This window comes from Argentina silus, assembly GCF_951799395.1.
Source record: "Argentina silus genome assembly, chromosome: 3".
NCBI lineage: Eukaryota > Metazoa > Chordata > Actinopteri > Argentiniformes > Argentinidae > Argentina > Argentina silus.
In genome coordinates, this window is record NC_139657.1 from 16,804,701 (window position 1) to 16,822,200 (window position 17,500).

At 42.8% G+C, this 17,500-nt stretch overlaps 1 protein-coding gene across 1 annotated transcript in view; it reads left to right on the forward strand.

Annotated features, from left to right (window-relative positions):
* agbl1 (AGBL carboxypeptidase 1) overlaps window positions 1–17,500 on the forward strand; it is a 74,860-nt gene that overhangs the window by 42,367 nt on the left and 14,993 nt on the right. The window contains exons 19-21 of the mRNA XM_083667207.1: window positions 10,707–10,836; window positions 12,196–12,327; window positions 12,619–12,795. Of these exons, the coding sequence (XP_083523333.1) occupies window positions 10,707–10,836; window positions 12,196–12,327; window positions 12,619–12,795 (439 nt within the window). The remainder of the gene's footprint in view (window positions 1–10,706; window positions 10,837–12,195; window positions 12,328–12,618; window positions 12,796–17,500) is intronic.

Here is a 17,500-nt window from a genome sequence, read left to right on the forward strand (position 1 = left end):
GAACACAGGTCTTCCAGCCATTGTTCCATGAACACAGACTACGGTAGAACGCGATGGGAGGAAGCATGGCGCTGAGCTGTATTAACATTTTATGATGCATGGGGGCGGTCCGCCATGCGACAGTGACATATTGTGGGGCACTAGGCTGGATTGAGACAGGAGCGTGATGAATGGGGGAGAGTGGGTGCTGTTCATCATTCTGCAGAGGCTAGCATTGACCACAGTCAGCCTGCCCATCCACCCACCCCACACGCCTCACACACCCCTGCCCCCCCCCCTGCCGGCCCCCCTGGACCCACCCCCCACAGCCCTGTGTTCTTGCTCAGGTGAAGGCCACCTTCCTCAGTGCCAGAGTGTGAGTGTTAGCATTACCCTCCATGCTTCCCCTCCTACGGAGACAGGTTTATCAGGGAGCCCCTTGGCCCCACTTATCCACTGTTCCACCAAGAATAAGTATCCTTAAACCAATATATTTACATGGTAATATGGACAGTGTTATCATCAGTAGGTCTAGTGCGCTATATGAAAAGTGTGTACAGTAGCGACACTGCTATTACATTGTAGCTACCTAATGTATATAACTACCATGTAAATACATTCTTTTTACGTCTTGTGTTGTAATGCTAACTGCTTGTGTGTGTGTGTGCGCGTGCGTGCGTGTACACTTTATGTCAACCTGGATACGTGCATGTGATGTATCTTTGGACGGTAATACATCACTTCTCCAGGCCCACCCATGCTTCGTTACAGTATATCTCTGGATCAATACTGTGGCATTTGGGTCACGGATAAAAACTATTGACTGAATACAAAATATTAGGTCTGTATTTATGGGTGCATTTGGGTTGGCTGTGCCTTTATGCTATCAATAAGGTTGCTTGTGTTTTTTTGAGTTGATACATATGCCTATCATTCTGTCGCTATATGGACTGATGTTCTGTTATTGTTTGTTACCCACACAATCACAACACAGCATAACCCTCTATGTCCACTGTATGCTGTCCACTACATATTTCCAATATTATGTAATGTGAGCAAAGATATACTGTGCTGTTGTTGCAAACAACAAACAACCCGCCGGGTTGATCAGAAACATTTTTCTCTGAGAGAATCTTGAGAAGAGAATGGTGATTGGGAAGGTGATCCTCACGTAAAACAACCCTGCATATCTATTAGCCATGGGGTGCCCTAGGACATCCCATTTCTGAAGGATATAGGGTTTGGTCAGACGGGAAAAGATAGGCCGGTTACTCCCCATGTCTTACCAGGGAACACAGATTATTGATAAAGAATGGTTCTCATGAAAAGCAGCACAACCTGGCTGTTGATTCCAAGTGTCAGTGGTATTTGCCATTGATTGACTGCTGATCTTAAAGGAAGGCTATGTTCCGATATCCACACTGGCATACAGCATGGCATGAAGCAATGTATTGGCCATGCATTCTAAGTGGTATGTGAGTGTGGATATTGAAACAAAGCTCTGTGTGACAGGTCTACTGATCAGTTGTAGAGGCTCTAGAAACCGTGACAGCGGTGACGAGGGGGCATTAAAGCCACATTAACCTCTGACCCTGGAATAGATTACAATGACAAACATATTGGGACTGAGGTCCCAGAGGACAGTACACAACCTGATGCATTAGACCAGTGACATTATCACAGTTCAATCAATGCAAGAAGTGAATTCAATTTCAATTCAAACATGAAAAAAATCCTAATGGAAAACAATGGCCGGTATTCACTAATTTAATACTAATTCACGTCTTGTTCCAAATTGATTAATGTGGGTGGTGCCCTACTAATGCTTAAGAGAAACCAACAAAGAGTGGACCACCAGATGTGGACCACCAGATGCTCCCTGATAACATTCAAGCGATGTGGTGGGACTAACATATCCTGTGGTTCGATAACAGATTCTGTGGCCAGCATGACTGATTCTCTTTCTTCTCTGGGTTACACAGTGACAACAATTAGGGATTGCTCTGTGTGCCTGGAATGAAATGACCAGCAGGCCACTTCAAGGCCATTTTGCCTGCATGGAGAGAGAGGAGGATAGAGGGAGACAGAGGGGGAGAGAGAGAGAGGGAGGGGGGGGGGGGGGGGCTTAGCCAAGCCTAGCATGCAGGTCAGAGAGCCACGCAGCGTTCAGTGTTCTGCACCATGGCTTATTACTGAGGCTTAGCACGGACATGGGACACGTTAGGCTCAGATGGCTCTTGGAATCCAGAATGGCTGAATGTAAGGCTTGTAGGAATATATTGTTGGAAGACTCCTCAAGGACACACTTTTGTGTTGTCCCTTCTAACTCCCTCAGTCATTGTTGGCAATGATGCACACCAAAAGATGTTGCCTAACAAGAGGATGCAGTGGACAGGGCAGCATTTTGTATAGACTGCAACTGTGGTTTGTCAACTCAGCCATTGAATTCCAAATGTACTTGAACATCAGAGTCTTGATTTTACAGCTTGTTTAACTGACCTTGGTGCAGTATATTTCAAAGCGATTGTATTGCTTCCTCTAATTTGTTTTATTTTCTCTTTTTTAAATCATTGCATCTCTTTCTCCAAAGAACCAATTGAATACAGCAGGGAAGGGAGCTATTTAAATCAGACGACGTATTCTACAGGAGTGAAACGGACCAATTAGGCAGTAGAGGTCACTGCTAGGTCTGCTGAACAAGGCTCGGACGGGCATGAATAAAGGAAATAGACTCTGTTTTCATATGCAAGGTGCCACATGGAGGGAAAGAGATGAAAATGTCTGTCTCATTATGGAGGTATGTGTCCTCAGTACAGGAGGTGTGCATGCCCTGTCTGCTGGAGTGTGCATACTCTATCGGCTGGAGTGTGCATACTCTGTCTGAGTGTGCATACTCTGTCTGAGGGTGTATACTCATAATTGTGCATAAGGAATGCTGCCATTGCTATACGGTATGTCACCTTCCTTCTGTGAGGTAAGGGCCTGTGACATGTGGGAAGGGCATTACTGTAGATAAATGGACAATTTTTTTGAAACTGTTATCCTACTTTCGGTCTTGCTGTGTCGAAGAAACAATCAGGGAATAGACAGAATGTGCAGACAGCAGTCTGGTATGAAATGTCATATTTCTCTGTATTTCTCAGTCTCATAATAGGTTGATTCCGTATCCGTTCTAACTTGATAAATGCTGCAGAACAAGCCATTTGAATGCATACAGTATATTGTAACAATAATGATAATGATACAAATCAAAAAAATACATTGCATACCCACTTTTCTGGAGCCATGACATTTAAAAAGTAGAGATGATGGTTTCGCCCTTTTATATATTTGCTGCTAACCTTATAGCATTGAGAGAACCACTTAACTATGAGTAATAAAAAATAGATGTGCACAAACATAACTTATTTACCGGTGCTGGGCCCAAAAAGATCGATCTAATAATGAAAAAAGCCGACAAATGGAATCTGCAGCTCCCAAGTGCTTTATTCCATGACAAAACAATGTTTCAGCTTTTGTCAGGTCCCATATGAATATGACCTTGGTCATGGTCTCTGTATTGAGTGGCAGTGAAAACCAAAACCATGTTCTCAGTAGAGATGGCTGAGTATAACACTGAAATACCTGTCAAACTTGTATTAGTTTAGCACTGCATACAAAGTCATTAGAAACGTGTCCTACATATAAGTACTTTATGAGGGAGCATCGTAGATTAGACAGAGAGTGACTGACAAGCCACTGGAGAGTTGCTTAGAATTACAGAATTTCACCCTTGACGGTACTAGAACAGTGTTTCTCACCTTCCTTATCTCAGCGACCGGCAAACAACAGTACTTCCTCTTTCAAGGACCACTTATATATAAAAAATAACACTTGAGAACTGACTCAATCTATGCCCACTGAACATCCCATGGACCAGTCAGCAACATGGCAGGGATCAAGGATTGATAAACACTGTTCTAGAAGAAACCCACCCTTCCTTGAGGACACCCCCCATGCCCCCTTCCGTGGCCTAGCTGTCTCTGTCCTAGAGGGTCAGAGATAAGAGGTGGGGGGTCTCAGCTGGGCTCCAAGGTTACTGCCACGATATTCCATCACTGCTGACACTGTGGTCTTGTGAGTGGCAAGCTTAATGGCTGAAGGAGAGTCCCACTGGGGACTAGGGAATCCTCCATGGAGTCTCAGAACTCTAGAATTATAGAGTGTCTCTACAGAAGGTTTCCATGAGACCCTTCAATACGCCCACATCCTTAAAAATGAATGTTGTTATATCAGTGAACATGCCATTTAACAATAACAACGGAGCAGATAAAGATACTGTCAAATGAATGAATGAATGAATGAGTGAGTGAATGAGTTCAATTCACTGAAGAGAGAGGATAAGATGAATGATGGGACCAGTCACTGTGGCTCTCTCCATATCGACAAGGCCCTTCTACTTCAACAAGGCCCCCCAAGACAAGAACCCTAGTGAACAAGCCGTTACTACTTTTAAAGCGATTTGCACTGAATCTGGATATTAATCGGCTGTAATTCTAGTTCCTAAAATAATTTTACCATATTTTTTAGGGCTTTAATTTTAATGAATTGTTCTCAACTATTAAGTTTGGCTTAAGCCTACACGTGATAATAACAAAACCTTCCAATTCTTCCAAAACTATTTTATGACTGACACCAGTTTTTGGTCCTCATTAAAAAAAAACAGGTGTTGTTGCAAAATCACTTGGAATTCACACAGTTGACTTGTTGTGTTTGGCATGGAGGCAGTCTGGGCAGTCCTCCAGTATGGATGTCAATGGGTCGTGGGGAGGGAGAGAGATACTCTCAGAAGATAGGTACTGTAGCTACCTCACCTAACCACCAGAAACACTAACATATTTGCTCAGGTGGCTTCATACTGTACTATACTGTGTATTTGGCATGAAGGTGTAAGCATGGCAGTCTTCCAGTATGGATGGCAATGGGTCGTGTGGAGGCAGAGTGGAGGTCTCACAAGAGAGGTAACCACAGTACCTCACCACCAGCAGCACGAACAGAACTACCCAGGTGGTAACATAGCTATTGGTGTGTTTGGCACGTAGGTAGAAGCCTGGCATTCCTCCCGCATGTCAATGGGCTGTGTGGAGACAGAGAGGAATTCTCAGGTGAAAGGTAGCTATACCTCACCTCTCTACCAACAACACTAACAGATCTGCTCAGGAGGCTTCTTAGCTATGGTACTGAATGTTCAGCATGGAGGTACAAACCTGGCAGTCCTCCAGTATGGACGTCAATGGGGTGTGTGGACGAGCTCTCAGAAGAGAGGTAGCTACCACACCCACAGATCTGTTAAGGTGGCCTCACAGCCACACAGCCCACGCTGGTAGGTGAATGTGTGAATATGCATGACTGGTCTCGTCTCCAGCTGGCCAGCTAGCTACTGAGGGCATGTTCACTCTCTGCTTCTAGAGCTATTCTGAAAACAGCCTCTGATTCTAAGTGTTTTTAGAAGAATCATTTTACATATCTTAAAGTATTATGGGGGTGGTTGAAGAAAAACAGAAAAGCTATTTGTGCAATAACAGTTTGACTTTGCCTTTGGAAAAAAGATGTGGAGTTTAATTTGGACCAAGGTACTGAATAAATTGAGTAAGTTTAAAAGCTGTGAATTTTCTTTGGGACTATAATGAGACACCTTTGAAAAGCTGAGAATAAACTTAATTCACATGATTATTTAAATCAAGTGCAGAAAAACAGGCGATAGAGAAACACAAACCCTCTATTATTTTCAACAAAGAAATTCATTTAAATTGTCTCATATTGTTTGGGTAGGATAAACAGCCCTTTTGTATTCACTATTATAATGTTGGCAATGACTGCCACTACTGTTCAGCCTGAGGTAGCCTGTGTCTATAACAGAGCTGGCCCTTCTGTTATATAATGGGAGTGCACTATGTTATATCCCCAGAGTGAGCCTAGCTGTAGCTCATCAATTCTATTAATTTTTCTTATTTATTTTCAGTCTCTCTTCTCTATCCAGTTAATTGATCTCTCTGTCTGGAATAACAGCGATAGACACAACATTTCATCCATTTCTTTCTATTCAATATAACAGTACAATGTTACACTGTTTGTAATGATGATATGAACATCAAATGAATCAGAACTGGAATTCATACATTGAGTCTTGTGTATTACAATACACACATATATTTGAATATACATTACAAGTAAACAAGTCATTTTGGTCTTCTGCTATTGTGTTTGTTTGCTGTATTCTTCCCAGGTTGCTGTAAACAAGGGGCATATTAAACCCTCCCCCATAACTTCTCCCTGGGCAGAATGATAGTGCCTAGCAGGCATGAATAAGAAAACACATGAATATTCAAAACAGTCCTCTCCCATCTCACACATCCCTCCCTGCCTCACAACACACACAGGTGATAATATAGTCGGACCTAGCCATGCACAACTAAAGAACCTCTCCATCAACATGCCTGATATGCCCTGCTTTAATGCTATAGTGAGGAGGGTGGAACCAGAGAGAGAGAGAGAGAGAGAGAGAGAGAGAGAGAGAGAGAGAGAGAGACACAGCGCATTACAAAGGGAGGCATAACAGAGAAGGCGAGAAGGTGGGCGCAGGTGAGAAAGCACACACACGGTTCCTCAGAGACCCTTTAAGCCCGAACTCTGCTGGCTTCCCTCTTCACTCAGGCTTGTTAGGGTGGCTTGTGGGACAACAGTTAGTTACTGTCAACAACCCATGGGCACAGGCACCGCAGTAAACACTGTGACGACCCCTGAATCAGCCCAGCCAATATTGAGAGCCAGGGAAAACAAACCACTGAATGGCCATGAAGTTGAGCTCCAGTGTAAAACCTGAGAGGGTGTCTTTTACTTCAGTAATTGCTATGGCAGTGCTGAGGTCCCCGATCAGAAGAGCCGTAACATTGACGTTCCACATGCTTTTGATGATCCAATTCATTCCATTCCAGTGCATTTTGTTTATTCTAGAGCATTCATCTTATTCCAGTGCACTCTTGTCATTCCAATACATTCGGCATAATCATTCTGAAGTGCACTCTTCACATTCCATTCTAATGTACAGTATGGGTCCTCACCCTACCTACAGAGTGTACAGAGCCCTTCTGAGTGCACTCAACTAGTTTACCTTAACGAGTTCAGAGTGCATCAAAGAGTCAGTTAGACATTCAGATGTTTTGGAGACAGCTCTGAACCCGGACTGACAGAGGAGATGATAGGCCTACATCGGTTAGCTTAGCGGAGAACAGAGTTTAGCATTTAGGAGTGTTCCTCCCTCTCTACAGCAGCTGTCATCAGCACTTACGTCTCTCCCTGTAGACATCCCCTAGGGATGCGTCAATCACCCAGGCAGAGTGGAGCTGGAGCAGGGAGATCGACTGGGGCTTCCACTGGCATCAACGTCTGAAAACATGAATGACTAATGGGAAAATTTGGAGTTATACCTCCAAAATGACATCCCCACAGCTTTACATAGCGGACAAGTATCTCAAACTCTGGGAGCAAGCTGCGGAGTACCTTGCATTGAGTGCAGCACATGACGCTTATCATCTGAATGGCCGTATTGTATTGTGGAGGGCCACACTTAATTACTTGGTTAATATGTGGAAATTATGAATGAAGTGACTTTGTCACTGACAAATGCAAGAAGATGAAGATTAGACAAAACCCAGTCAGTCAGAATAGCATACTACATTTGAATTTCACTCTTCAATGCACATAGTGCTGTGGCTTGATCGTGAATTACTGTACATGAAAAGCCATTGTATGTCCTTCAAACTAGCTAGGCCACTGAATTGAGTACTGTGATGATAGCAGGTTGATATTATTCATGGTCTTGCGTAAGTACACACATGCTAATACGCTCATGCTGTATGGTGTCAAGTTATTCATCAACTTATGCTGACATGTGTGAGACTATACATCCTCTCTGACTATCGTGAATATGAATTGGCACTTGTTCTATGTTATTGCCTCAACCATCAATAGTCTACCCTCCTCTCCTCTCCTCTCCTCTCCTCTCCTCTCCTCTCCTCTCCTCTCCTCTCCTCTCAAGCATCAATCGTGTAGTCCTCTCCCACCACTCTCCTACAGAATGTACTCTCTCCTATGTGATCCTTCAGCCGTGTTGATGGATGGAACATGTGTAACCTTTGGGATGTTCCCTCCACTGAAGAGGAGGCGTGTGTCATGTGTGTGTCATGCATGTTCCACAGCAGAGACAGGGCATTGATGTGTCACTTTACCCTGTGATGTATGTCCCTAAAACAGCCCATGACTCTCTCTCTCTCTCTCTTTCTGTCTGTCTCTCTCTCTCTCCCCCTCTTCTCTTTCTTTCCCTTTCCTGGGATGTCTGTATGTCAGTGGATGTACAATACGCTTTACAGCAAGCCAATCCAATACAACACAACACGGTACAGCCACGACCATGGACTAAGGTACCCCCCCTTCCCTGTTGACCTGAACCCCCATCTATCAGTGGGAGGCCATCAGAACACTCCAAACACAAGGAAAATGAATTTCCTCTTTCCAATTCCCCCGGCATTAATGGGAGTCACCCATGTGCTGCCAGAAAGAGCCTTTTCTATCCAATTCTCCCATCCTCCTCAGAACAGAGATAAGAGCTGCCCGTATCTGCAACCAATGTTTTCCATTAGTTTTAAATGATAAAGATAAACTCGCGGATACACTAACTCCGATTTTTCCATTCTGGGCGATGAGTAATACCTCTATCTGAGTGTCTGCCGTGATGTGTGTTTCTCTTTGTCTGTTTCTAGACTAATTTCTACTTACTGTGCACTTCCATGTCTGATGGAGATGTGACGGGAGAGCTAGGAGGATGTAACCCCATTGGCCTAGATGTAAAGAGGCTGTTCAGCCCCTGAACTGGTGGCTCTCTCCCCTGTAACCAGGGAGCTAAATTGAACTTTCTACCCCTGAGTTGCAAAGTGAACCAGAAGGAGATTGCTTGCTTTGTTTGTATAAGGACAGGAGATAGAATGATGTGACCAGAAGTCAATTGAAAATTCACTCATAGAAATGATGAAGTCAGCAAAGAGCCTGCCGTGGGCCTGGCACCTGGTATAATGGAGACTGGAATTAGAAGTATCACCTGTGTTGAGTAGAAAAGTGATGCAAGGTCATAAAAACAAAAGGAGGTAGCAGTCACAGTTCATCGACCCTGTTGAATTTGTAGCGAATCGGGCGACTCCGATTATTGATTTTCCCACCTCCTAATAGAGAGTCAAACCAATTTTAAACCTATTACAAATTACCCTTTTTATCACATTTGGCACAAAACAATATCAGCTCAGCAGAGGAGGGACAATAAAAGGGAAATATGGGCATAGTGGTTGTGTGTTAACTACAGAGATTGTGGTTGAGCTTAGTGACGCACGCACGCACGCACGCACGCACGCACGCACAGGACATAATTACATTTCACATCTCTGTTAACATGGAGGGTTTTATAACATGACTTTCACTCATATTGTCCATCATCACTCAATCAGCAAAGGTGTGTATTAAGTCCACCCTATATCCATCATGATCCAGTTTGCTGCAGCCATAGAGATGAAACACAACTGATATATCTATGATTGTAGCAGTGAGTATAATCAAGGATAGCCTGTCGATATTTTAAAGGCTATAGAACTGGACTGTCAAGGTGTAGCACACTGTAAATGGAAACAAACTGCTCTGCCACCCTCTGCTTGTCATGGAATGCAGGGAACTCAAAGGTCTTCATTAATTATTACTGTCCTGAACAAAACTCAGTTTAAAAAATGAAAGATAAAAGTCCTTCACTTATGTCATTTTCAGCAAAAGCCTTTAGATTATCAAACATTTATAATCTGAATTTCTGGGAACAAATAGGGGTCATATTGAATTAGGGGGTTAAAAGGCAGTGGAGAAGGATCATTTGCAGAGTGGAAAACAATCCCTCAAAAGTTGGCCTACCCTGCTCTGTGTGGTGGATGGACATCAAAGTAGGGACTTTTGAACTGCAATGGAACATTTTGAACTTTTGTATGACATAGCCCATGCCCACTGGATGATGTCCATCCCAGACAGAATCAATTTGAGATATGTCCCTCTTAAAAAACATGAAAGAGTGCACTTTTGAACAGTTTATGAAAAAGTTTTTTAGTCTTATAGTAGCTCTTGTGAAGATTAGATTTGACCTTTTCCCCCCATACAGTTTGAGTAGTTGTTGTGTGTGTTCATGACAGCAGGAACACACTCCCTGTAGATAGTCTTCTACTATTTTAAAGGTCAGCCCACCAATCAGACATGATTGGCTTCCAGGTTGTGTGACAGGGTTTCTTGCCAATTTCGTAAACAAGTCAAATACAGCCATAAATTTCACCTAGTTATGATTTTACACAAACAGTCAACTTGTAGAAGTAGCCTGTTGTGTAGCAGTCTGCTGCATCGATCAAACAGCTACAAATTGCTATTGTTTCCATTTGTCAATCTAGCCAATCTTGAGATACAGATAACAATATCTGGGGCTTTGAAGATTGTTAAACTGAAACAGCTGTAAGACTCTTGTTTGGAAAGTGCAACTGCATCATTCAACAGATAAGGAAAAATGGAAGATACCAACTTGTGTTGTGTGGTTATGACTGAGCAGAAAAAAACTCAAAGGCAACTTTTACGTGTGAACCTGTCATGATGAGATATCTCTGTTGTTGTTTCAACAGCCACCGCTGCTCTCTGAATGGTGAGGATCTAAACAGACACTGGATGAAACCAGATCCTGTTCTGAGTCCGACCATCTACCACGCCAAAGGCTTCCTCTACTACCTCAACAGCATCGGCAGAACACCACTGGTGAGACTAGTCATTCTACAGCCCCATGGTAAAACATATTGATAAAGCATTCATAATAGTTAATATGCTGTTAAAAGCCGTTAATGACATTTATGATAAATGCTACCAGATATTCTGTTCAATTATGTTTTCTACATTCTCCATCTTCCTCTACCAGCAGAGTTAGTGCTTAAAGGGTCTCTGAGGAACCATGTGTGTGCTCTCTCACCTTCTCCTTAATGCTTGTTCTCTCTCTCTCTCTCCCTCCCTCTTTAATGTTCTGTCTCTATCTCACTCTCTCTTTCTTTCTCTCTCTCTCTCTCTCTCTCCCTCCCACACACACAGAGAAACAGACACATCATGCACACAGAAATCAGCTTATCACACACAACATTTACAAAATCATGTTCATATTGAAGGACCTGTGTTGTTCATTCAGATAGATAACAAAAGCCTTGCTACTTTATCTGATTCACCTCCTCTGACCTTTGTGTTGTTCCTTCTAAATCTAATTATCTTGTTTAGAGCTCTTCTTTTCTCAACATGATCTTTCAACTCACAATCATTTGCTTTGTTTACAGAATGTCATGCCAAACAAGGAAAGCTGTTCAGCTCTATTTAACCCTCAACATGATGTGATTGTTTTACCTCATTTACCTTATACTCCATCCTCCAATGATCTAACAAGCTGATTTCTGCAAACAAAAATGTTTGTGTCTAACTTAAGCATCAAGAATCAGAAACTCACTCAGCTCCCGTGTTTCCAGTGAAATTAAAAAATACTTTATCTGGCTGCAATATTGTGGACTAATTAGCTTTCCGAATCAATTGAACTATAATTAACAGTTTATTATTCTAATTATCACCCAATGTACCTGGAAAGAATTGTGAGCATTAAACTATGCCAACAACAAATATAATTAGCTTAATTCTCGTAATTAGTCGCTTGTGATTGACTTCGCTAATTGTGTCAAACCAAAAAGTCTTCTACTGTATGTTAATGGACATGGCTAATGCTCATCATGTGGAGTGAGTTGACTGTAAAAGCCATTGTGATTATTGTTCGAGCTCATACAATATCCCTCAAAAGCTAGTCTTTTGTGCTGTTTCATTGCAAAGTCAATAGGTTTTAATTTACGACATGACCATACATTGGTACTATGGCTTAGTTTCCTGGAAACAGATTATGCTTAGTCCTGGACTGAAGACCATGTCCAATGGAGAATCTCCATTGAATATGCCATCTAGTCAATGAGTATGCTTGATCTGTGTTTTGGGAAAACAGATATATTAAATTGCTCTTACACCTGTGTAGTAACGCTGTTGTAACACTACCTACTCATCCTCCAAAGTCTTCATTATGTCACGTTGCCTGCCCAGGTGTTCTGTGACTACCATGGCCACTCGCGGAAGAAGAACGTGTTCCTCTACGGCTGCAGTGTGAAGGAGACTCTCTGGCAGTCAGGTTCTACTGTCAACACTGCCGCCCTGAAGGAGGACCCAGGATACAGGGTAAATCAGAAACATATTGTAGAAAACGGCCGGGTAGAGTACCTTGACCCAAGCGAGGAGCAAACTCACAACCTTCTGCCTGCCAACCGCCAGCACTACCTATGTACTGCACCAAGAGAGTTAACTCACTAAGTGGAGATGGTAACAGATGGTAACAGGCCTTTAATAGGGCCGTTACAATACATAGAGTTGGACTGCATAGAAGGCTATGAATATGAGCTACGAGGAGCTGTGAATGTTATAGAGGGGGTAAGAAGTTCACTTATAATGTTGTTGTTTTTTATACTCTAGACCATCCCCAAGACTCTGGACAGGATAGCCCCTGCGTTCTCCTTCAACAGCTGTAACTACCTGATAGAGAAGTCCAGGGAGGCCACAGCCCGGGTGGTGGTGTGGAGGGAGATGGGCGTCCTCAGGAGCTACACCATGGAAAGCACCTATAATGGCTGTGACCAGGGCATCAACAAGGTAGGTACACATACTCTACTGTAACTGGCATGCACACACTCTGGACCAGATAGCCCCAGCTTCTCTCTTCCTTCATCAGCACACACACACACACACACACACACACACACACACACACACACACACACACACACACAAACACAAACTGATGCACCAGCTGGATTACAATATCTTCAGAACTACTGTAATTGATTTTGACAGCAATGTAAGCATTTGCAACGGTCAATGATGTAGACTGTATCCAGCTGCCTACAGTGAGTGCTATATTGGACATATCAGTATATGTGTGCGTGTGTGTGTGTTTTGTGTTTGTGTGTGTGTGTGTGTGTGTGTGTGTGTGTGTGTGTGTGTGTGTGTGTGCGTGAGATAGATATGGACTAATGAGAAACTCAGCCTGTCCATTCGGACGAGCAGGTGGCGAGCCAGATGTGAGAGTACATGTACGTTAGGGTTGGGCAAAAACCTGAATGTTTCTTGATTAAAAAGTCTGTACTAATATCCTTGGCCCATGTCAGACCATTAGACTGCAAAGTGAATTCAAGTGGTTCCCTCTCTTTTTCTCTCTCTCTCTCTCTCTCTCTCTCTCTCTCTCTCTCTCTCTCTCTCTCTCTCCTGGTCTCCTTTAATGTGACTGAGCAGCCAGCCAACGGTAAAAGGAGAGAGAAAAAAAACCCGACCTCAGTTCACCGTTAATTCATGCCAATTAGCTGCTTGTGTGAGATGCGGGATTGGCTGAGGGATTCGTCAGGGAGTAGAGGCTTAATTATGCTCTCAGACAGACAGACAGTGGGTGAATCACAGACTGGGTCACTGGTACTGTAGCAGCACCACTTGCGTTATCATCACTAGACCGGGTGCTCTCTATGGACAATTCATATGAGCGTGCTTGAACTCATCTCAAATCACGTCGCTTAAGTCTATTTAATTTGTTTTCTTTCGTGATTATATTTGTTTTGATAGCCTGTCATACGCGCGGTTTCAAGCTCTCAATATGAATGATTGGATATTCTTCTGCTCTTCCTGAGCTAAGAACATTGAATAGCAGATTTTCCGACCAGGCACAAACCAAAATCTTGCTAAAGTATGTGAGTTAGAGCCATAATTAAAATTGGTCGCCATATTGGCTTTTAAGTTCTATCTTCTACTCAATTTGTCCAGTCACCCGATGATGCTGAGTTGCTTCTCCTTGATGCAGTGAGATTGTCTATTATGCCAAGAGAAAGGGGATGTTCAAAGGAATAGAATTTGCATCACAAAGATTACTTCTAATTACCTTAGCTTTGCAGTTTCAATTTCAGAGAGAGAGAGAGAGAGAGAGAGAGAGAGAGAGAGAGAGAGAGGATGCTGAGTAGCCTTTTTTTACGCCAAATTAATTGAGTCGTATTTTTCTTAAGGACACACACGAATCAAGATAAACGAGTACTGAGATGAATTACCACAAAATACTTTAATTAGGATTTGTAGCTTCCTCACATACTATTGGTCTACTGCACACTATGTCTATGTCATGGTACTTTATTCTAAATCCGTTCTCAAGTTAAAGAAGAGGAGTTTATCTTACACTACAGGCTATGGAGGGCTTTTAACGTATGGCTTGATGGTATGCAACATATGTTTCTCCTTCAATAGAGATTAAAATGAGATACTGTAAACAAGCATTAAACTACTCCACTTAACTTTTTAAAGCGTTTTTAGTTAGTACATATTAGGCAGTACCACTTAGAATAAGGTTCTATATCAGTCTCTACATCCCTAGACACATATTTACTACAGGATCCACAGATGTAGGACAAGGAAGCATACACATCAACTTCAAACACCACAGCAATGACCCCAGATAATCATTTCTGGTCAGTCTTTCACTGGGAACAGTTTACATGCAATATTCATCAAGATCTAATATCAGTTGGCGAGAGATAAAGATGGAGAAAATGTCAAATACCAGACAGACTGAGTGTAGTGTATTGAAGTTGAATTGAATTAAGTGTGTCTGTGTGTGTGTGTGTGTGTGTGTGTGTGTGTGTGTGTGTGTGTGTGTGTGTGCGCGCGTGTGCACGTGCGGGGTGAGTGTGCATGTTACATTGAGACACACTTCACTGCAGCCCTCCCCACCTGTGCCCTGTTTACTACTGGTGTTCTGACTGAGGTGGGCCGACCCGTTAACAAATCCATCAGGGAGTTGTTTGTTTAGCCTACTATGAGTGGGTGCTGTAGTGTGAAGGTACAGTCTGCACTAGAGCATCGACTTTAAAGATTAAAGATTAGAGGAGACTTTAACCACCGTCAGGAGACACTGTGGCTCCACAAACGATAGACAAACAGGACTCAAGACAGTTTTATGTTGATGCATCTCAGGGAAAAATTAATACTCATTATTACAGGCATCATGTTTTTAAAATGTTTTTGGCACTCAAGCAACATCCCCCTTTACCATAAATCTCCTAAAGGAGCATCCACAGAATTGTAAACAGAGTGGACGGTACAATAAACACAGTTTGTGTTCATATCTGGGGTGGAATCTAAAAGCCTGCTGTCTCCTGGCCTGGAAGAGTCCTGTAGGGATGTGGGTATTATATGTGAAGCCTAGGAGTTAATTAAGACCTTCATCAAAGCCAAGATCTCCCTGGCATCTCCATCGCCTTTATTAATGTTTTAGTGTTCCTCTGCTTGAAAACCCACACACGGCACATTATACTAATGATGGACATATGCTATACAAATCAGCCTGCTTCAACATGGCACACACACACTTGTCCCTCTCTCCATTTTCCCCTTAGTTCCCCTTAGATCCTGAGGTGGGACTTGGCTTTCATGGCAGAGATGTCTACACTCAGGCCGTGTTTCAGAATACTCTACTTATTATCATCACCATTTTTAAAGTCAATTTTTAAAATCAAACATAAAAGTCAAACTGTAATTGCAGCTCATTTAAAGATGCAGCAAAAAGTTGAATTGCCTCCAATTGCCTCCTCCTGTACTGTATGACGGATAGAATATTATGTTTTTCGCTTGGGGACTCAATATGAGGGATGTTACGTGTTTCATCCTCTATTAACCTCTGTTGTTCATTATTGATCATTAAGGGATGGTTCAGCCTATTTTCATGTTTAGGTGAAATATCATCTTACCCTGAGTTGTCCTCATGGGCCAGTATTGAAAGCTTCTCTTCTCTATAGTAGTGAAAGCCCGTTCTCTATTGTCTGCTATGCTACCGCAGCACAGTACAGTAGATGACTTTGCAGCTTCGTCTCTACTAGGAGTCTTAAATGACGCCCCATAATCTCATCAGAGAAACGTCAATGTTTAGTAGCAAGTTTCACTTGAATGTATTTATTGACATACATACTACTGAACAAAAACATAATTACAGTCTCAAAATTGATTTGCTCAGAACTGGAACTCATTTTCCTCTTTATAAACTCACAGCCAGCTAGCTTCGTGCTTTGTCGTGGGCAGGTGTTCTCTGATGAGATAATGACATGCAATTTAAACAATGCTAACTCAGGGTCCTGTCTATTGGAGACAGCTGCTCCATCAGCTACTGTGCTGCGATAGCAAAGAAGAGAATAGAGAACAGGAGATGCTGACACTACTGGCCTTAGAGGACAACTCAGGGTACAATGATATTTCACCTAAACATGAAAATAGACTGTACCATCCCTTTAAGCCAGGTCATGGACATAAGTCCTAAGTCATGGACGTGTGAAGGGTCAGTGTGATGTCCGAGCCCTGCAGTGTAACTGTAGACGGGATAGGGGGAGCCAGTGGTCCTAAAGGTGCTGCAGCCTCTCATGAACTCACGTCTCTCTCTCGTCACAGTCGACGGCAAACACAAGTTACTATGGTTAGATATACCAAACAATAGCAATGCATTAGCAACAGTTAATGGGGATCCTAATAAACTAAACAAAACACTTGACTTGCTGTGGGCTTGCTGGGCTGGCCAGGTCTATCTGTGGTCTGTGGTTCACTTTGTGATATCGGTGGAATAGAATGGCTTTGCATCATACTCTCCCAGACTTACCATAGTGTACATTAACAATATTTTGTCTTTTTGATGTGGTTAACTAGGTTGTGCTCACAGATGTATAAGATTCCACCTTCCTTTGATAAGACAACATATTTGTGTTTGTCATTTCACATTTATAATTGCATGCTTCAACATTATCAATGCACATGCTGTAGGCTACCACACCAGCAGTGATCTTTTTTTAAATGTCCATTTTTAAACGTGCCAGTTGAACAAAGGAAAATGGACTCCATCACATGTCACATACATGTGACAAATCATTTGACATTTTCAGTAGTGTGTGAGCAGCCACTGGAATGGTCAATGTTGCCTCCACAATGCAAACATGGCAAGAATTGATTTCTAATCTAACAACCGGGGCTCTATGCATTCTGCACGTGTAAACCTCTTCTGTACTCTAAATTATTGAACAGCTATCCCTGGCGCACTATGTACTTTATTCTGAGAGGCTTGCATGGGCTCCTTTCCACCGTAGCTTTTTGGGCCGATGCGGAGTCTGTCTCAGGGGGTAAGGTGGGCTTGCGCATGCACGCACACACACACACACACACACACACACACACACACACACACACATACACACACACACACACACACACACACACACACACACACAAACAAACTCCTACGCAGAGACCCCTGGTGAGTGGAGTGAAGCTGCATGTCTCTAGTTCA